We start from the raw sequence: 21,956 nt of genomic DNA on the forward strand, positions 1-21,956 counted from the left end.
ACCAATGTAATGAATGTGGAAAGACCTTTTCCCCCGAGGCACATCTTAATGTACATCACAGAATCCATCTTGGAGAGAAAGGTTACCAATGTCAAGACTGTGGGAAGGCCTTCTCCCACCAGGCACATCTTAATGAACATCACAGAATCCATACCAGAGAGAAACCTTACCAATGTAAAGGATGTGGGAAAACCTTTCTTCACTGTTCATCCTTGACTTATTAACATAGAATTCATACTAGAGCAAATCTTCTAAATGTTAAGACTGTGACAGAATTTCTAAGGATTCCTCAACTCTTATTCCACATCAGATAATTCATACTGAAGAGTAATGATACCCAATGATACCCATTGGAAATTGTTGAGATAGTAAAGCAATGCTTTACAAGTAAACCCTGATTCTTCCAGAGAACATATACTGGAGATGATCTTACCAATACAAAGAATTAAGCAAGCCTTTTAATCAGTACTCAAGCCTCATCCTATATCACAGACCTCATACTGCAGAGAAAACTTACAAAGAATGTGGTAAAAAACATTTCAGACTGCTCAAGCCTTACTCATTGCCATAGTTCCTGTTGCACAGAGACATTACAAATGTAATGAATGTGGCAAACCTCTAGCTGGATCTCACAACTGTCTCAATATCACAGTTATGATACAAGAGCAAAACTGTAAAATGTAAAGTGAGTGGCCATACCTTTAACTGGAATTCAATCATGACTCAGTATCCCCAAATGCCTACTTGGGGATAATGTATGAATAAGGAAAGACCTTTTTAAATATACACTTCAGAAAACAAAACCATACAGAGAGGAAAGTAACCTGAAAGATATAGTTAGTCGTCTAATTACCTGAACATCAACTGTCAATAAACGTCACAGAATTCACAGTAGAAAGAAGTACATTGGCCACTCTATTCAGACATTATCTCCATAAAAATACTTAACCATATGGGATAAAACAAAGTTGAACACTTAGATAACGAATATGCGGGTATGCCTGAAAATAGAGAAGGGGAGGTGTTTTGCATAGGAATAAGTAATTTCAATGTGCTTTTGTTTTACCTTGGCCCTTTTTAAGATGTTGACTACAAGTATTAATGTATTTGTGCTCTGAAATCACTTCACAAAACTCATTGATTCCTAGTGGGTGTTGAAAGTATGTGGCTGATTCTTCCTGCATCAAAGATATCAGATGCCCTTCCCTGGTAGGTGGGACTCCTGCATACCTGATCTTCCATGGAAGATGAAGGACAATATGATGTAGAATCTATGAACAAGCTTAAATAGAGGTGTCATTTATGTTTCTAACACTGATGTAAGTTATTATGAAATGGGTTTTCAGAACATCATTCTTGAACATTTATTAAAACTAAAAACGTTTCTGAATGTTACAAATAAAATGTTTTGTTTATTGGTTTTGTGCAGTCCAGGCACATACTGAGACAAGTTCTTAACAGATGTAGTTAGAAGCAGAGAATACCAGTTGATGTGGTTGAAAGGAAGAAACCTTCACAGATATCAGAAAGAGAGTAAGTAACTCTTCCCTAACATGGCATAGGATTGTACACTGACATCTTTTAAGAATTACCTCAGGTCTCAAAGAGTTTTAGTATGCAACATTAAGGTGTTAACAAAATAGATTTTAAAAAGATGTCTCCTTAAAGCCTCTTGGTAACCACAAAGCAAAACCTGTAGTAGATACACAAAACCCAAATCGAAAGGAATCAAAGTACACCACTTTAGAAAATCAACAAATCACAAAGAAAAAGACCAAAGGGATAAGAAAGGGGCAAGTAATTGTACAACAGCTAAAAACATGGAAAACAATGACAAGAATAACTCCATCCATACCTATGTCAATACTTACTTTAAATATAAAGGGACTAAATTCTCCAACCAAAAGATACATTGGCTGAAAGGAAAGAAGTACACAAACTAAGGATACGTGCTGCCTTCAAGAGACTCACTTCAGCTGTAGGAACACACTCAGGCTGAAAGCACAGGTGTGGAAAAAGATCTTCCATGCCAATGGAAAACTAAAGAATGTGGAGTAACCATGCTTCCATCAGACAAAACAGACTTTAAGCCCAAGACTGTAAGAAGTCACAGTGCATGTCCTTACAAAATAGAGGGGTCACGTCATGCAGCGTTTTTAGTTATGTGGTGTTTGGCAGAATGGCAATAAGGTGTTCACCCATTTTTGTTTGGGAAGGACACCAAGAGTGTGTTCGTGTAACTCATGTAGTGTTTAACACTTTGAAAACCAACACATTTTTCCATTAATGTTGGTGGTGTTTGTGCAGGTATCTGAATTGTAGCTTGTGTAATGTTTATGAACATCTGTATCTTAGGAGTCTCCTAAATGGCTAGTTGATATTCAAAGACCTATTCCTGTGATTTGAGGGTTGGGGGTAAAAAAAAGAACCCTGAATGACACTTTGAGAAACACCTATTGCTTCCAGGTTTTGATGAGTGTGGAAAAACAACTGTTGCAATGAAAATGTGGGTACTGTACTGTAACAAGTGACCAATGGTTTCTGAAAACCAACTTCTGGAGGCTAATAAATCTTTCCCACAGTATTCCATTTGCTAACCTCTTGCTGTAATACACTGCATTTTTTTCATGTCACATGTCATTTACTTTACATTGTTATCTCATGTTTTAAGCCCCCAAATAAGCTATTGGTCCTTTCAGGCAGGTTACCAGAATACCTCTCTGTAAAATTCCTAATATTCAATTCTGAGGACTTTTCTTTGTATGAAATTGCCAATCATCATTTTTTATGGATCACCTTTGCAATACTTGTGCTGGTGGATTTATTTCATGTTGGGTTCTTTCTGAAATGATAGATGAAAACCTTACATTCTACTTGGCTCACACTTTGTAGACCTCCGTACTTGTTACTAAAGGTTTTATACATTATATATGTATTCACCAAATAGAAAACATGAATCCTTTCATGTTGGAAAAGGTAGCTAATGCATGTATTTAGATTTTGTCCGTGTTACCTTAAAGCGATAGATTTGTATATCCATGTAGTGTCTGCATTGACAAGACATTTAATTGTGTTTATTGCTTTTTACTCCTTGAGCTACTTAATAATCTTTTTGTGCATCTGATTATTGTGTTGATGTGGTCAACGTTTGGTACATTAGAGTTATTTATTTTTAAAATCTTGTTTGTTATATATATACATATATATATGTGTATATATATATATATATATATATATATATATATCTTTTATAGTTTTTTAAAGAAATACAACCAGCTTTCCCTAAAAAAAGAATAAATAGAGGGGTGCCTGCTGGCTTAGTGAAGTAAGCTGCTGACTTCAGCTCAGGTCATGATCTCGCTGTCTGAGTTCGAGCCCTACATCGGGTTCTATGCTGACAGAAGCCTGAAGCCTGCGCAGATTCTGTGTCTCCCTCTCTCTCAACCCCTCCCCCAGTCAAGCTCTGTCTCTCTTGCTCTCAAAAATAAATAAACATAATTTTTTTTAAAAAGAACTAATAGAAAATAAAAGAATCAATTCAACACAAAGGTAGAACTTCGGTAGATATTTGTCCACCCCACACAAAAGCACCTAAATATAAAGCAACTATTAACAGACAAGAATAGAGAAAAAGACAAGATATATTAGCAGGAGACTTCAATTGTGCACCTTCCCATAATGAGTAGAGTATCCAGACAGAAAATCAATAATACCAGACTTCAATGCCATTAAATAGGTGTATTACAACATTCCATCCAACAGTTGCAGGAAACACATTCTTCTCATGTACATAGAAACATTGTCTAATATATGTTACATGTTGGGTCACAAAATCATAATAAATTTAAGATTGAAATCCTATGAAGCAGGGTGCCTGGGTGGCTCAAACGTGTCCAACTCTTGACTTTGGTCAGATACAATCTCACAGTTCTTGGGTTTAAGCCCCCATCAGACTCCACAATCACAGGGTGGAGCCTGCTTGGGATTCTCTCTCCCTCCCTCTCCTTCCGTCCCTCCCCTCCTCATATGCTTACTCTGGTGCTCTTTATCTCCAAAGGAACAAACTTAAAAGAAAAAAAAAATCATGAAGTATCTTTTTCAAACACAATGACATAAAACCAGAAGCCAATTAGAAGTACAAAACAAAATAAAAATCTCAAGTGTATGAAAACTCAAAAAAAAAACCACAACATTCCTAAAAGCCAAGACTTGAAAAACATTTGTGGCCCCTGTCAGAAAAGTAGATAATGTGGTATGTATATAAGGTGTATGCTGGCTTTAATTCACAATACTGTATTGCCTATTTGAAAGATGCTAAACGGAGTAGCTTTCTTGGGTTTCTTATCACACCCAAGAAATTTCTAACTGTGAGGTGATGGATGTTAACTAGGTTTATTGTAAATACTTTGCAATATATACATGTATCAAATCCTTAAGTGACACATTATATTAGACTAATGTGTACAACTTCTCTCTGAATAAAAGTAGGAAAAAAAACGTAAATAAGCAGACTAGTGGTTGTGCATACATAAAGATAAGGGAATGAGTGTGGTGACCCAGAAGATATTTGCCTCACGAAACCTTGATTTTTAACCCCACAAGACCCTGAACAGAAAGTAAAGCCAAGTCCACTGAAATTCACACTTAACAACACAATTGTATTAACATTCGCTCATAAAATCATGATGACTGGTTATGGTAGTGATAGAAAACAACTACCTTAGGCATATCATGAATTATAATATGAAAATTATAAAGTATATGCTTATAAAATATTTAAATAAAAAGTAACATTAATTCCTGTCAAAAATAGCTAGACCTTCGGAGATAACTATTTTTCAAGTAGAGGTGGATATTCCGTCTTATGCAAATTCAGAGTGTATGTGAAATTGCCCTTGAAATTGAGTAACACACAGGCGCTAAAGTATCTTGTGCTTGGTTCAATGTTTCTATAAATATTGTCACAGCAAACTTATTCTCAAATTGCTTTTCTTAATGCTACATGAGGGTGGTATTTTCACACCAGTAAAAATCGATTTCACAAAAACCAAAATGCATCATATACCACGGTAATTGTAAAGAAAATGTGCTTGTTCCAACAGTTTCTTGTTTATATGCTTACATAGTTGAATGTGTCTGACTCTTCCTATCACACACATCATGAAATGTAATCTTTGAGGTGAACACATGTGACTTAACTGGGTGGTTCTGGAGATTGTTGCATCATCATGACTGCATTCTTATACTGAATGGACTATTTCTAAATGTCCCCTGCTAATGGATTTAAACACCACATAATATCCTACCAACCATGTTTCCACAGTTAAATGAAATAGGGAAGCCATAGCCTGCGGTGGTTCTAATGCCCCAAAGCCTCTGTAGGGAAACCTTGACGTAATTCGCAGTCACTGCACTGGAGAGGACAAAAATTAATTTAAGAACAAGCAATTACAGTCAACTAGGCCTTCCAAAAATCAAGGAAATGCTTAAGGTGTATGCAATAAAACACTCTCCTTCCTTTGCTTCCACCTACTCTGTAAAACCCTTATCGCTACCTCCTACAAGTGGACATGCTCAATCATCTGAATAGATCAATTAAACGGTCAAATTAACCCTTGAAAATGTGAATGTACATCAGTTCATCATTTACCACCACACAGTATCACCTTCCATTTTGCCCACTTGCATTGTGGGTCTAAGAGTCAGTGTGACCTCTTTCCCTGCCCCTCACTGCTCAGTCTTGCATGTGCGCTTAAGACCTCAATAAAAGTGTCCTCACTTGCCCAGACTTCACTCTTGGTAATGGCTCCCCACCGCGCCTGCGCAGACAGGTTGCCACCAAGTGCAGCACATGCGCGCAGGGGACTTGTAGCACAGACCTCTCCTCTTGGGACTAAACCTACAGTCACGGGCTTCTTTCACCTGCCCAGGTCTATCCAGCACGAGCCTTGCATCTTGGCTCAACCAGACCCATCAATCCCACCTCACGTGGCCCTTCTCACACACCAGCCCCAGCCCCATTCCTGATCCATGCTTCGGGCCTAACACTGGGCACAGAGCTCAGCTACCCCTGAATTTGCATTGGGAAGAGACCCTCTGCCTAAATGCAGCTTGCAAAGCCGAACAGAATTTTCCCTTCAGATGCTGTCAAAGATGACCTGTTGGGCCCTGATATTGCCCTCCATGCCTCCACAGTCAGTCCCCGATCCTCCTTTCAAAGAACAGCTCAGAGGACAGAGTTTCCAGCAGCTCCACCTACTGGGTGGCCCAAGTTGATGCTCAAAATTTCTTGAGGCTCAGACTCAGAGGAGAGTCAAGGACTTACAACTTGGTGAATCCTTTTCACCTATCTGGTTAAAACAGTGCTTCCAAGGTAACCCAAAGCATCCCATCTTCCGTTCCCGGGACATCCTTTGAGAGTCCACATTTAGAATTAACCAAACACTGGGCGCCTGGGGACGCCTGGGAGGCTCAGCTCACATGGTTAAGCTGCTGACTTCTGCTTAGGTCTTGATTTCACATTTGGTGGGTTGGAGACCCACTTTGGGTTCTGTGCTGACAGAACCTGGAGCCTGCTGCAGATTTTGTGTCTCCTGTCACTGCCCCTGCCCCTCCTCCCCCCCCCCTCTCTCTCTCTCTCTGTCTCTGTCTCTTTCTCTCTCAAAAATAAATAAACATTAAAAGAATTCTTTAATAAACCTAACCAAATAGGTAAGGAAAATTACTGGCCTATTAAATATCCCTCTAATCCACCCTTCTTTTCTGTTTCCAAATCTTTTCTCTATATTTGTGCCATTAAGTCCAACATTGTTTCAAGATTACTGATGATATAAAAGAAGATAAGCCATCTCTAAACCCAGGAAGGCTCACCGAGCATCCAAAACCCACCTGGAACAAAGGAATGTGCAGTACCCAATTCCCAAGGTTTTAGAAAGATTAACCCACGTAATATATGTCTGATTCCATGCACAGTATCTTGGACAGACTGCATCCTCCTGTACCTAGACCATGGAAAAGATGCTCAGTAGACATTCGAGAATGAGTACCTATTATTTACCCCAAACAGCCTTGCTCAGACACCCTTGCCTTATCTAGTCCCTTTCCAACTTGCAGAGGATGAGCAGAAAAGGTCATCTTTCTAGAAGCTGTTAATCTTCACACTGGCAACAGCAGTGTTTACGTTGAGATAAGATGGTTGGGTGTAAGGGGCTCGGGTGTGCTCTTCTGCTTTCTCTAGTTTAGTGCTACTGGAAATGTAGTCTTGGGTTACCAGCCTCAATGGTTGTTAAAAGTACAAACTAATGACCTTCGTCTAGTCCTAGGGAGTCATGATATCTGAGTGTGGGGCCCTAGAATCTTTTTTAATGGTAACCTGAAGTGATTGGTATATACATGAAATTTTGACAAGCAACATTTAGAAAAGTTCTTCTCAGCTTTGCCTTCCCGTTGGGATACCCTGTGTAGTTTTTTGCACTATCATCTCCAGTGTCCCAACCCCAAAGATTTTGGCACTTAGTTCTTGATGGGGCCTAGCATCAATTAGGTATTAATGAAGTGACCCAACTTATTCCATTGTGAGGCCAGTGTGAACACTGAGGCTCCCAGGTACTTTTTTTTTTTAATGTTTATTTAAGAGAGATAGAGCAAGCAAGTGAGCCAGGGAGGGGCAGAGAGAGAGAGGGAAACAGAATCTGAGGCAGGCTGCAGGCTCTGAGCTGTCAGCAGAGAGTCCAAAGCAAGGCTCGAACCCACAAACCATGAGGTCATGACCTGAGCCAAAGTTGGATGCTTAACTGACTGAGCCACCCAAGCACCATGCTCCCAGGTAGATTTCTGAGGATGGGGGACAGGGTCTATGGGGAAACCTCTATGGGGAAAGCGGCTCTGTATACTATTTGACATGGGAGATTCAAACTACCCACACATTCCTGATGTACCAGTATTTGTGCATGTCTGCAACAGACAAGGGTACCCAAAAGTGGGAGAGGAATAAATCACATTGGGGCCTCCACTTAGAAACTGCCTGTGTGTAGAGATTTTCACCTGGCACCCAAAAGCAACGTAATAGCCTTCAGATCACACAGACCCTCACTGGCCATGGAGAGGCATTTGGGTTTCACTGTGAATGCCATGGAAGACATTGGCACAGAAGGGAATTCTTTAGAGGATGTAGGAACACGACAAGAGGGAGGCAGGATAGATCCTTCTGTGACCACCACAGAAATAAACCTAGGTTTCCAGAATCAGTCCACTGAAGCAGAGCTTTCAAAACCACAGTTTAAGGTCAAGTTTTCTCCTTTGATCTTTGGCCCTTACCTCTGTCATCTGGTGCATTCATTTCCGCTTACCTGTGTGTGTGGGTACTGTCTCCTTTCTCTTCACATGCCAGGGCTTTTTCCTTTTCCAAAAATCTTGACCAGATCCAGAGAGAGCAAGACCTATTTACCAAAAACAAAAGAAAACAAAGCAAAAAACATGAGTCTTGCTGGAGAATCTAGGATTTCAACTCAAGCATTATGTTTACCAGAGAAGACAGCATATTACAAAAGATATACAAAATTATTTCTCAAATTCCTGATGGGAACCTGAGGGGAAGTCGGTGGTAACTGTTACATCCTTAAGAGGAACCTTATACCTGAGGGGGTTTGCTGTGGTCAGACACTCCCAGCATTGTTCTAAAAAGTGTTTTCCCCACCCAGGGATCTCAGGTCCTAATCCTTCCCTTTCTGCTTACTGAATCCTATCTTTCCCTATCAAAATTCTAAGTTAGGCCTGAGTAAGCAGGAAGGTTTCCCATTAATTTATGAGAGTTGAGTGCAGGCTTTTCCTCAAAGGGAGGTAACAGGGTCTCCTGTACAGGAGTTGGGGAGGGTCAGGTCCATGTAGCACACTGTTCCTATGCTGTAGCAGAATTTGTGGGCTCCTGTGGGAGGGGAGACACCCTGAAAACAGGGGAGGGAAACTCAGAGATTGGTGCCCAAGTGGGAGATGACAGTTTCTGAATAGCTCTTGACACAAAGGACTGGGAACTTGGGCCTTTTTTTGCATTTCAAAGCCCTGCCTGCAGGAGATCAGGTTACAGGTGGAGAGGCTGTGTTGGTGTCTTTACAGACATTTTCTCCTACTTCAGCTGGAATTTCTCCACAAATTCTTCTGAGAAAGAAATCTTGAAGAGGAGGTGAAAGAAGAAATGGCCAGTTCTCAGGTAAGCCTTGCGTCCCAGGCCGGAGGACCTGTCATCTTTTTCTCCTGAATTCCGTGCATGTAGAAATTTCAGGGCACCTAGGTGTTTCAGCCATTTGAACATCAGACTCTTGATTTGGGCTCAGGTCATGATCTCAGCCTTGCATCAGGCTTCCTTCTGAGTTTGGAGACTACTTAAGATTTCCTCTCTGTCCCTGTTTCCCTGTCCTCCATTTACATGCATCCTCTCTCTTTAAGAGAAATTAAAAAAAAAAAAAAGGCAATGATTTTTTTTTTTTTAGTTCTGATGGTTCTGCTTTATGTTTTCACCTAAGTTTTAACCTTCTCAGAAATGATATTCTAGGTTATGTCTTTAGAACACTTCTCCCCTATATCCCAGACACTTTGCTCCATTCTCTCCAACCTGGCTTCCAGTAGGGCACCAACAGTTTTCACTTTGAATTAAATTCCTGCAAGTATTGAAAATATTCCCTTTGTGACAGATCCAGAGGCGAAAGTGTTGAAACCAAGTGTCCTTTTGCTTGTTCTGGGATAGCACTTAAGGAAAACAGTTCCCATTTAGGTCTGATCTGGATGGTTTCTCTGCTCTGGGTAGAGAAGTTTTATGAAAATGCACAGATACACCAGAGGGATATGAGGCACAGAATAACCTGGAATATTCCTGCTCACTAGGATGTGGAAAATATACTTTAAAATAGTCTAGACATTACAGGACATGGAAACTATATGTGACTGAAGGCTGTATAAATGCACTGTATCCTCAAAGTTGTTTATATTCTGATTTACTGTTTGGGGGTCACAAGAATACACTGGTGATCGTGTGTCCTGAGGTGTGCCTTAGGCACTGATATGAATGGTGTACTTACAGCTGATGTTACCTTGTATTCCTTGGCCTTGGCTCTCTGCCAGATTTCCCCCCAGTAAAGTTCATATTTTCCTTCTTATCAGTTGTAATGATTTTAGGTAGAGTTCCCGAGCTATTTCCAGACACCGTCGCATTTAAACTGGTACCTTCTTTCTCCTGGTTTCTCTTTCTCTGTAGTTTCTTTCTTTTTTTAAGTTTATGTATTTTGAGAGACACAGAGCAGGAGCAGTGGAGTTGCAGAGAAAGCATGAATCCCAAGCAGGCTCCACAGGGTCTGTGCAGAGCATGACTCAGGGCTCAAACTCACAAAACCATGAGTCCTTGACCTGAGCTGAAGAGTCAAACGCTTAACTGACTAAGGACCCAGGCACCCCTACCTTGCAGTTTCTGATGAGGAAAACAAAGGCAAAAGAAATGTAGGTAAAATTAAATTGTCTTACAACTTAGAACCCACTGAGAAATACTTAAGACTGGAAGAGGAAGATATTCCTCAAGGAATTTACAACTGCTTTAATGTTAATGCTTTTCTAGAGGGGAAAAGCAAGCTTAGCTTGACAATAGCGAAATTCCAGGATCCTGTGAGTCCTCTTTAACCTATGAAATCCCTTCAGAATCTTTATTCCAACCCCCCCAACTTAAAGTATATAATGAATGTCTCCTCACAATCACACTGCAGCTCATTCTTCCCGTCCCTGTGCTTTAATAAGATCAGCTTCATTCACCAAAAAGGTCTCAAGAATAGTTTCTTGAGCATTTATTTACTCCTGGCCCACCTCACATCAGTTTCCACTGGGCAATGAAGGCCCTCACCTTGTGTAGTAGATGTGATGACTTATGGGAGCAAAGGTTCTAAATCAGTCAGACCTTTATCCTGTAGGTTTTTATTTCACTGCATAGTCATGACACAGACATACTTTTCTATTTACTTGTGTTTTCAGAAAGAGAAGAATGACATAATTAATATGTTTGAGTGACTTAAAATCCTGAAATACCATAGAGCACAAGTGATGATTGAAACAAAAGCTTTCAATGAGGGGTGTCTGGGTGGCTCAGTCAATGAAGTCTCCACTCTTGATTTTGGTGCAGATCATGATCTCAGTGTTCGTGAGGTAGAGCCCCATGTTAGGCTACGTGCTGACAGTGGGAGCCCTCCTGGGATTCTCTGTCTCTGTCCCTCCCTTGAATTCACTCTTTCTTTATCAAAATGAATAAACATTAGGGGCTCCTGGGTGGCGCAGTCGGTTAAGCGTCCGACTTCAGCCAGGTCACTATCTCTCGGTCCGTGAGTTTGAGCCCCGCGTCGGCTCTGGGCTGATGGCTCGGAGCCTGGAGCCTGTTTCCGATTCTGTGTCTCCCTCTCTCTCTGCCCCTCCCCCGTTCATGCTCTGTCTCTCTCTGTCCCAAAAATAAATAAACGTTGAAAAAAAAAATTAAAAAAAAATGAATAAACATTAAATTAAAAAATGGCTTTCGAGGTGCCTGGTGGCTCAGTTGGTTAAGTATCTGACTCAACTCAGGTCACCAATCTCACAGTGCATGAGTTCGCGTCCCACAACTAACTAACTCTCTCTCTCTCTCCCCTTCTCCCTCTCCCTCTCCCTCTCCATCTCCACGCCTCCTTGGATTCTCTGTCTCTCTCCCTCTCTCTTTCGACCCTTCCTTACTTATGCCTTCTGTCTCTCTTTCAGTAAAGAATAAATAAATTAAAAATCTAAAAAAAAAAAAAAAGGTTTCCATGAAATACTATGTTACGGGATCACTGAGCACTATGGTCAAGATACTGTTGTTGAGGTACTGTATGGTACAAGACAGGGAATTTACCAAAATAGTACAGGCACAGGACCCGTGGGCAGAAAGAAATGTACTTTGGCTGCATGAAGCTTATATGTTCATGGGGGAGGGTAGTTGCACAGAGTGTTCAATCGCAAATACTTCTTTAAATTGATACTTGCAAAACTACTGCAAGATTTCTCTGGTGGCTATCATTTAGTTCAATAATAACTATTGGTGAGACATACGAACATTCAGGAGACCCTTTTAAAAATGCAGCATCCAGAGGCACCTGTGTGGCTAAGTCACAGCCTGGAGTCTGCTTTGATTCTCTTCCTCTATCTGCCCCTCCCCCTTTTACACCATGCTCTCTCTCACAATATAAATAAACATGGAAAAAGAAAATTTGAATGCGTGACCCAGTCTTTATTTGATGCTTATCCAAACTATGCAGTCCCTAGGTCAGACTTCTGTGGTGAAGGTGAACATGTTTCTGTTTGTATCCTTCATCATAGTAGAGTCAGAAAAAAAAAATGTTATATTCATATCATTCTGTTTGTGTTCATAGTGTGAGTAAAAGACCTAAGCATTATCACCTACAACTAGATTGAGGAGTTTCATGCCATCAAAATGTTTTTTGGTTGGTTGTTTTTTTTAATTTATTTTGGGAGAGACAAGGGGGGGCAGAGAAAGAGGGGAGAGAGACAATCCCAAGCAGGCTCCACACTGTCAGCATAGAGCCTGAGGTGGGGCATGAATTCACGAACCTTGAGATCATGACCTGAGCTGAAATCAAGAGTTGGACACTTAACTGACTAAGCCACCCGGTCACTGCTCATTGAAATTGGGTTTTAGTCACGTTTAATGTTATGTAACTCCTTTCAAAACATATGGATGTGTGCATGGAATGTATAAACGTGGATCAATTTTGTGTGCATACCTTCTTCTTTCCATCAGTCTTCTCAGGTTTTAACACCTGCTGTGAACATTGATTTGGGGTCCTTTGTGTATATTGATCTGTGTGTCCTTTTAGATCAACTCTAGGTCAGTTAACCTGGGTTAAAATCTGATCCATACCAAGTACTGGATGCTTGACAGAATATTCACTAAAAAGGATAATGTGTTTCCTCTCTTAGATTAGTATTATTTATTTTCCATGAATTTATGAGAAACTGTTAGATGCTCTCTACTAACCAGGAAATGCTTGGAAAGCCTTGATGCCTTTCTTGCTATTCTAGAAGAACTTGTAATTGGTGTAAAACCCGTTCAGCTTCAAGTCCTCAAAGAGTTTTCGAATTTGAGTTCTACTTCTTCATTATTGAAGTATTTGTATCCCTTGTCCCATAGACTAATGTCTTGTTAGAAATGCAAAAACCTACCCCATCTCAGAACTCCTGAACAGAATCTGCATTTTAACAAGATCTCCAAGGCACTGTTGTGAGTTCTATTCAGATTAGGATATACTAAGTATATTTGTAACTCACTGATACTTCCCACTAAGAAATAGACACCACATGTACTGTATGATGGAAATACAGGATTCCAAAATGTGTATGCCTGTGTTGATGCCTTTATTTTACAAATTCTCTTGAATAAACACAATATTTATAACGGTTCATACCTCAAATTCAAGAATATATTAGAGCATAATACTGTGTTACAAATTGTCTTACTGCAGAAAGCAAGAAACTCATCTAAGCAGGAACCAGTTCTCCTAATATAACTGAACAAACAGGAATACAGTCCTTGGTGAATCACAAAAAAACTATACCAAGTGGGGATGTCAGACAAAGGAAAATTGATTTACAGGAAATAAGGAGATCACAGGGAATAATGCCAAAAGCAGAGACTCACAGAGGAATGGAGAATCATTTCCTTTAAAAAAAAAATTAAGTTTATTTATATTGAGAGAGAGAGAGAGAGCAGGGGAGGGCCAGAGAGAGTTGGAGAGAGAGAATCTCAGGCAGGCTTTGCACTGTCTGCTCTGTCAACGCAGAGCCTAATGTGGGACTCAAACTCACAAACCATGAGATCATGACCTGAGCTGAAACCAAGAGTCAGATGCTTAACCAACCAAGCCACCTAGGCGACCCGGCATGGTTTCCTTTTATTTAGGGTTAGGGTGGATATTTAGAAAATGAGCCTGGGGATAAGGTTGTACATGAGCCTTAAGAAAACAGTTCTATACATTCACTGTGTGTTACATAGTAAATGAGGTTTGTGCTCCTCCATGGGTGGAGATTTTAGCATTATAATGAGGTAAAAGGGAGCTCCTGGGTGTCCCAGTCCCTTGAGCTTCTGACTTTTGATTTAGGCTCAAGTCATGATCTCATAGTCTTAAGATCAAGCCCCAAGTCAAGCTCCATGCTGAGCATGGAGCCTGGTGGGATTTCTTCTCTCTGCCCCACCCATACTTGTGCTCTCTCTCTCAGGAAATAAACTTAAAATATATATATAATGAGATATAGGTAACTGTTCTCACTTCATGCTTACTCTAATGTTCATCTGCATAGATGTGAGTCGGGGGTTAAGGTCAAATTGAGACAATGGAAGGTCTTCCTCAAGGCAGTCATTACCTTTGTTGGATACTTTCTGTTTCCACCACAGGACAGTATGCCCATGGGGTGTTTTGCCTGAAGTAAAAGGTAAGGTGGAAAGAAGAGGTTAAGTAAACTGAGGGACTAAGGTCAGTGAGCACCTGCAGGTAAGCACTGAAGATGGGTTCCAGCTGGTGCCATGAACTCCCCCTTGCATCTTAGGGATCCTGATGACCTCCTTCTGTGTCCACTTGGAAACTGGTATTTATTGCAGGGACTGCTGACCTTCAGGGATGTGGCCATAGAATTCTCTCAGGAGGAGTGGGGATGCCTGAACCACAGTCAGCAGGAACTATACTGGGATGTGATGTTAGAGACCTATGGACACCTCCTCTTCTTGGGTGAGGATAACTCCCTCCAGATTTCCCAAACCACACTCAGGTTTTGTTCCTTCCTTTGAAGACTGTCTCTTGGAAGCTTCCCCTTTGTATGACTGGGATTCAGATCCCTACATAAGGGAAAGAAGTAGGAGTTTTTAGATGTAAAAAAATACCTTCATGATGTTTTCTTTCAAGTTAGTTTTCCCTTCCTTAGACTAACCTCATCATCTCTTAGATTAATGGCAATTCTAAACATTGAGTGCCATAAAATGGTATTTCCATCTTCAATACCAATTTCTACTCGTTACGGTAGTGGTAATACTTGGAAGTGGAGATCAAGATGTAAACCTTGGAAACCATCCTGGGTGTTCTGAAGGGGCTATTGGGCAACAGCATTTGGGAAATCATTTTCCAGAATTGTACAATGTCCTCTCTTCTCCACTGAGTCCAGTTGAAAAGTAAAATCTCCAACAATACTCCTATTCCTTTTTTCTAACAAACAGGTCTTGTTTCAAAGCCAGATCTGGTCATCTTTTTGGAACAAAAGAGGGAGCTCTGGGATGTCAAGAGAGAGGAGACAGTAGCTACACACCCAGGTGGGTGGGAATGAATCCGATGACAGAGATGAGGTGCCATTGTCCAGGAGGAACATAGACATGAAAATGTGGTTTGAGCAGCCCTCCTTGAATGGAAATTAGTTTGAAAAAACCTAGTTTTATGTATCTTCCTCTCACAGTGGACTTCTGCTTTCCAACACACCATGCTCTTACATTCTCTAAGGATTCTCCTTCACTTCCACTGTAGGTCCTTCACGTCCACAGTGAGGTCCTTCATAATCTGACTCATTCTCCATTGTTTTGAGTGTTTGGGGAAATCTCTGCATTTCTGAGGAAGTCTATGTTAATTCATTTCTGAGTATTTGCCTTGTGTGAGACGTGTGTCAGGGTGGTGGTGGGCATATTGGTGGTTGGCACAGAAATCCAAGGAACACTGGGGCAGATACCACATGTTATCTGGTTTATGCTTTCCAAATTTATGGAGGCATTAATCTTAATCGTACAAAATTGAGACGCACTAGTTTCATCAGATAATAAAACACCTCCCTAAAATGAGAACATGTAACCCTTTATTTCATTTCAAAAGTTCAGTTTTGAGGGCTCATGGTTGGATCAGTTGGTTAAGCATATGATTTCAGCTGAAGTCGTGATCTCACAGTTAGTGAGTTTGAGGCCCGCACAGGCCTCTGTGATGACAGCACAGAGCAAGCTTGGAATTCCATCTCCCTCTCTCTCTTTGCCTCTCCTCTACTTGGTGTTTATCTCTCTCAAAATAAATAAAAATAAATGTAAAAAAAGTAAGAGTAGTTCATTTTTTTTTTGTATTAACTAAACTAAGGGATTTCCGCTCTATATGTTTTGTTCCTCAATGGTGAAATAATTTAAAGCACCTATTATTTTCCTAGAATTCCTACACAAATTAATGCCATAGGGCAGATACAACATTTAGAATTTAAAACTCACAGCCTATAATAAAGTCTCAATTGTTAGATTATTTCTTAATAGTTTAGTCATTGTATAATTTTGCCTTGTATAATATGAAGTTCCTGTGACTTTGTCATATATGTTTTCACTTTCTTACTAGTTAATATATGAGATTACTTTATGATTTATTAGATCAAAATTAAAAAAAAATAAGTTTATACTTGAGAAAGAGAGAAAGTGATCATGAGCGGGAGAGGGCAGAAAGAGGGAGAATCTGAAGCATCCTCCAGGCTCTGAGCTGTCAGCACAGTGCCTGACATGGGGCTTAAACCCACAATTCACATCATGACCTGAGCTGAAGTCTTATGCCCAACAGACTGAGCCACTCAGGTATCCCTAGATCAAAAGTTCTGATATGACATGGGTATGTATTTTATAAGAAATGAGGTAGATTATCAGTAAAATTCCTATATTTAGAGAAAAATGTTTAATTATAAATGTAATTTTATATCAGGAAAAATGAATCATTAGTGTTTCTACTTCCCTCAGAATGTATCTGAATTTGATCTCAAAGATTTTTTTTTTTTTTTTGTAAAGTGCTTGTTGGCCTGTTTACAACATTGATGGTGTTTGTTTATTTAGAAATGAAAGGTTTTGAGGCACCTAGGTGGCTCAGGGGGTTGAGAATTTGACCCTTCATTTCACTTCAGGTCATGATCTCATGCTTTGTGAGTTCTATCCCTGTATCAAGCTCTGTCCTGACAGCATGGAGCATGCTTGGGATTCTCTCCCTCTCTCTCTGCCCCTCCTACTTTCTCTCTTTGTCTCTGTCTCTGTCTCTGTCTCTCTCTCCCTTTCTCTCTTTCAATACACTTGAAAAAACTTAAAAGAAAGGAAAGATTTTTGTATGCTTGATTCTAAAGAATGGATTATACCCCTAAATTCTGTGTCATTGGAGGGATATAATAACATAATACACTATTTAATGTCTTTAGCTGCTTAATTTGTACAAGTTTTCCTTAGAGGTTTCATGGTTGATTTTAATGAATATAGTTTACAATTTTACCATCCATGAAGACATGCCAATAATTGATAATGTTCCTTTTTTCATGGGTACACAGTCACAGTTTAATATTAGGGGTACATAGGATGTCAGGGTGCTCAGTTGGTCAAGAGTATGGCTATTGATTTCGTCTCTTGATTTCATGGTCTCACAGTTTGTGAGTTCAACCCCTCTGTTAAGTTCTGTGCTGAATATAATGTTTTGTTACACCTTTAAGATGTTTTAAGTAATCTCTAAAGAAACTGCAATGAAAATATGTACACAATACATCCACCAATAAATAGATAATGAAATTAATTCTATTATTATGACAACTCACTTAGACGTGAGACAACATTCACTGATGACTAACCCAGGAAAGAAAAACACAAGATGATTCACAAAGTATCATGGGTAATATTTCTACACATGAATACTTAGGTCATTTTATTGGCAAAGGGCATACAGCTGATTCATTTTTGAGTTACACTGACATTGTCTGAAAATGTAATGAGTCAAAAATTGTCACCCTATAACAAAATACACAGGTAAAAACAAAACCACACTTCAAGCTGAAGTTGAAAAAGAATGCTGTGTAAAGTCCTATACAAAAGGAAACACATTACTATGGAATTGCAAAAACAGAATAAGACAAAATATAACCCAAAAAATTCTACATAAGGTGAATTATTTAAAGGAAACCTAGTATAATTTTATTTTTTTGTTTTGAGAGAGGGAGCACAAGGAGGGGAGGAACAGAGAGAGAAGGAGAGAGAGAGAGAGAGAGAGAGAGAGAGAGAGAGAGAGAATCCTAAGCATGCTGTGCGCTGTCACCGCAGAGCCCCATGCAGGACTCAAACTCCTGAAATGTGAGATCATGACCTGAGCTGAAATCAACTGTCAGACTCTTAACCAACTAAGCCACCACCCATGAGCCCTTTTGTGGCTATAATTATAAATTGTTTGCTTTTCATAAATTTGTAATCTTTTTTTAATTTAGTTTTGAGAGGGAGAGACAGAGTGTGAGTATGGGAGGGGCAGAGAGAGAGGGAGACACAGAATCTGAAGCAGGCTCCAGGCTCTGAGCTGTCAGCACAGAGCCCAACACAGGGCTCCAACTCACGGATGATGAATTCATGGCCTGAGTTGAAGTCAGACGCTGAACCTACTGAGCCACGTAGATGCCTCTGTAGATATAATACTAAACTGTGACTGTGTACCCATGAAAAAAGGAACATTTTGAATTATTGGCATGTCTTCATGGACAGTAAAATTGTAAAGTATATTCATTAATATCAACCATGGAATGCTCTAAATGAAAACCGTTATGAATATAGCACTTAGAAGACATTATTACACACAATTTTTAAAAAATCAAACAAGCAAAGACTTTCATTTAATTTATGGTTTTTATTCTTCCATGTATTTTGAGTGACAGGGAAAGAATGGAGGAGGGGCAACGAGAGATGAGAGAATTCCAAGCAGGGCCCACACTGTCAGTGCAGAGTGGGATGTGGGGCTGGAACTCACAAAGGATGAAATGATGACCTCAGCTGAAACCAAGAGTCAGATGCCCAACCCTCTGAGTCACCCAAGCACCCTAAAACCTTTCATTTCTAAATAAACAAACATCATCAGAGTTGTAAAATATGCCAACAATAAGTTTATAAAAAAAAAATATTTGGATTTAAATTCAGATACAATTCGAGTGAAGTAGAAAAACTAATGATTCTTTTTTCCTGAAGTGGAGTTCTCTGATTTCAGTTTTGTGTATAAGAAATATTAATTGTATTCATCTGACGGCAGAAAGTGGAATGATTTTACTTTTATTCATTAACTTTCAGCTGTATCTTCAGATGATACCCAGAGCCCCGTTCCAAAGATGTGCAGAGAAACTTCTTTCCAAAGAGTGTCAGTGGGTAGAGAAAAACATAGTGCCCTTGAGAATGGACGCTTAATGATAGACTGGAACAGTTTTGGAGAGGGACAATGGCATCAAAGATCTCATGGAGCACATATGCAAATAGAGACAATGGCCACTATATGAATCTCACTGCCCCAAACAGTGAAGGATATAAAACATTTTGGAACCCCCCCCCCCTTTCTAAGTCCACTACTTCTGCAAGGCAGTGTGTTTTTATAATCAAAGGCTCAATTCAAATGGTCAGACATATTTGCAGAACAAAAATTTGGAAAATCTGGAAAGTGACCTAGTCCATGCTGAAAATTCTTATTTGTACTATTTTGACAATAGGATTGCATTAACCTTTCAGTCAAATATTTCCGAAACCAGAGATTGAAAAAGGAAGACAAAAATGGTAAGTGGTATACATTTGAGGGGTCCTTCCTTGAGCAGTCGACCTTAGAACAAAACCACAGCCTTTTCAATGAAAACAGAATTGCTCATTGTAGTGAATCTGGGAAAATATTTAACCAGGATTCAAACGTTAATAAATTTCTAAGGACTCATTTGCAAGAGAACCTTTGTGACTGTACTAAATGTAGGGAAGTCTTTTATCAAAGCTCAAACCTTATTAGACAGAAGAGAATACATTTGGGAGAGAATCCTTCTGAATATACTGAGTGTGGGGAAATTCTTTTTATTTATTTATTTATTTATTTTTTCAACGTTTTATTTTTATTTTTGGGACAGAGAGAGACAGAGCATGAACGGGAGAGGGGCAGAGAGAGAGGGAGACACAGAATCGGAAACAGGCTCCAGGCTCTGAGCCATCAGCCCAGAGCCTGACGCGGGGCTCGAACTCCTGGACCGCGAGATCGTGACCTGGCTGAAGTCGGATGCCTAACCGACTGCGCCACCCAGGCGCCCCAAGTGTGGGGAAATTCTTAACCAGTTCTCCAATGTTGGTGATCATCCGAGGGGCCACGTGGGAAAAAACCCATACACATGCAATGAACATGGAAACATGTTTAGTCAGTCATCAACACTAAATATAAACACAACAATCCTTGATGGACAGAAAGGTTACATTTGTAAGGAATGTGGCAAAGCCTTCAACTGGCACTCAACACTAATTCAACATCAGCAAACGCATACTGGAGAGAGACCTTACAAATGTGAAGAATGTGGTAAAACTTTTAAGTATGGCTCATCACTCAATGGACATGGGAAAATCCATACAGGAGAGAATCCTTACATACATAAAATATGTGGGATGGCCCTTACTCAACACTCACCTCTTACTGAACATCACAGAATTCATACTGGAGAGAAACCTTACAAATGTAAGGAATGTGGCAAGGCCTTTACCCAGCACTCAAACCTTACTTGATATCACAGAATCCATACTGGAGAGAAACCTTACCAATGTAAACAATGTGACAAGGCCTTTAGCCAACAATCACACCTGATTAAACATCACAGAATTCATACCGGATTGAAACGTTACAAATGTAAAGAAGGTGACCGGGTCTTTAATGGACCCTTGACACCTTACCTGACATCACAAAATTTCTACTTTACAGAAACCTTAACAATGTAAAGAATGTAGTAAGGTCTTTAATCACTCTTCAACCTTTACTCATTATCACAGAAATCATACTGAAGGGGTGCAGTTTGTCAGCCAAAAATATGTCTTGTTATTTAAATTTTTTTAAAAAAATATTTATTTATGAGAGAGAGACAGCACCAGTGGGTGAGGGGCAGAGAGAGAGAGAGAGGGAGACATGGAATATGAAGCGGTCTCCATGTTCTGGGCTATCAGCACAGAGCCTGATGTGGGGCTTGAACCCATGAACCCTGAGATCATGACTTAAGCCAAAGGCGGCAGATGCTTAACCGACTGAGCCACCCAGGTGCCCCCAACATTGCTATTTTGAGGAAAAACAGACCAAAAAAAAAGCTAGAAACCCAGTATAAGTTTCTTATGTAAGACACATTTTCAAGCATGAGGAAAAACTCCATTTAAGGGTGTTTCTTTCCGTGTAAAGGAAAGAGGGAGAATGTGCAAATCTCCAGAAACTGATCAGTGGAGAAGGCATGGATGTAAATCTGGACAACAACCATAGCCACGGTTACTGTGCTTTGCTTGGTCACTTCCCCAAATGCTCCCCCATAGGATCTATCACATGTGGAGTTCTAAGAAGGATCATTGCTGCTGCCATCCCCCTCAGATTCCCTCAACTTGTTGGGTGGAAACAACAGTGTTGTTTTAATTAAGTGCTCCGGGTGATTCTAAGTGAGGCCAGGGTTAAGCAGGAAGACTTCCCATTAATTTGTGAGAGTTGAGTGCAGGCGTTGGCTCAAGGAGTGGTAACAGGCAGGGTCTCCTCTACTTGAGTCTGGGAGCTTCAGGTCCATGCAGCACACTATTCCTATACTTTAGTTGAATTTGTGAACTTCTGTGGAAGGGAGCCCCCTGAAAGTAGAGAAGGAAAACTCAGGCATTGTTCTCCAAGTAGGGACTTACAGTTTCTGAAAAGCTCAGGACACAAAGAACTAGGAAGTTGGGGGTTTTCTGCATTTCAATGTCCTGCCTGCAGGTGAGCACTTTACACGTGAGGAGAGTCAGCTGGTGGCTTTGAAGGCATTTTCTCCTGATGCAGCTGTGATTTCTCCACAAATACCTTCTGAGAAATGAATCTAGGAGTTAAGGTGAAAGAAGAAATGGCCAGTTCTCAGGTAACAAAACAGGGTGCTGTCGAAAAAAAACCCCA

At 40.1% G+C, this 21,956-nt stretch overlaps 1 protein-coding gene across 1 annotated transcript; it reads left to right on the plus strand.

Annotated features, from left to right (window-relative positions):
• Positions 1-14,575: 14,575 nt before the first annotated feature.
• On the plus strand, positions 14,576-15,366 carry LOC125152616 (KRAB domain-containing protein 5-like). Its single transcript, XM_047834678.1, has 2 exons — positions 14,576-14,777; positions 15,260-15,366. The coding sequence occupies exons 1-2, from the start codon at positions 14,576-14,578 to the stop codon at positions 15,364-15,366; spliced, it is 309 nt and encodes a 102-aa protein (XP_047690634.1).
• The last annotated feature ends 6,590 nt before the right edge of the window (positions 15,367-21,956 follow it).

Source organism: Prionailurus viverrinus, chromosome E2 (genome assembly GCF_022837055.1).
Source record: "Prionailurus viverrinus isolate Anna chromosome E2, UM_Priviv_1.0, whole genome shotgun sequence".
Taxonomy (NCBI): domain Eukaryota; kingdom Metazoa; phylum Chordata; class Mammalia; order Carnivora; family Felidae; genus Prionailurus; species Prionailurus viverrinus.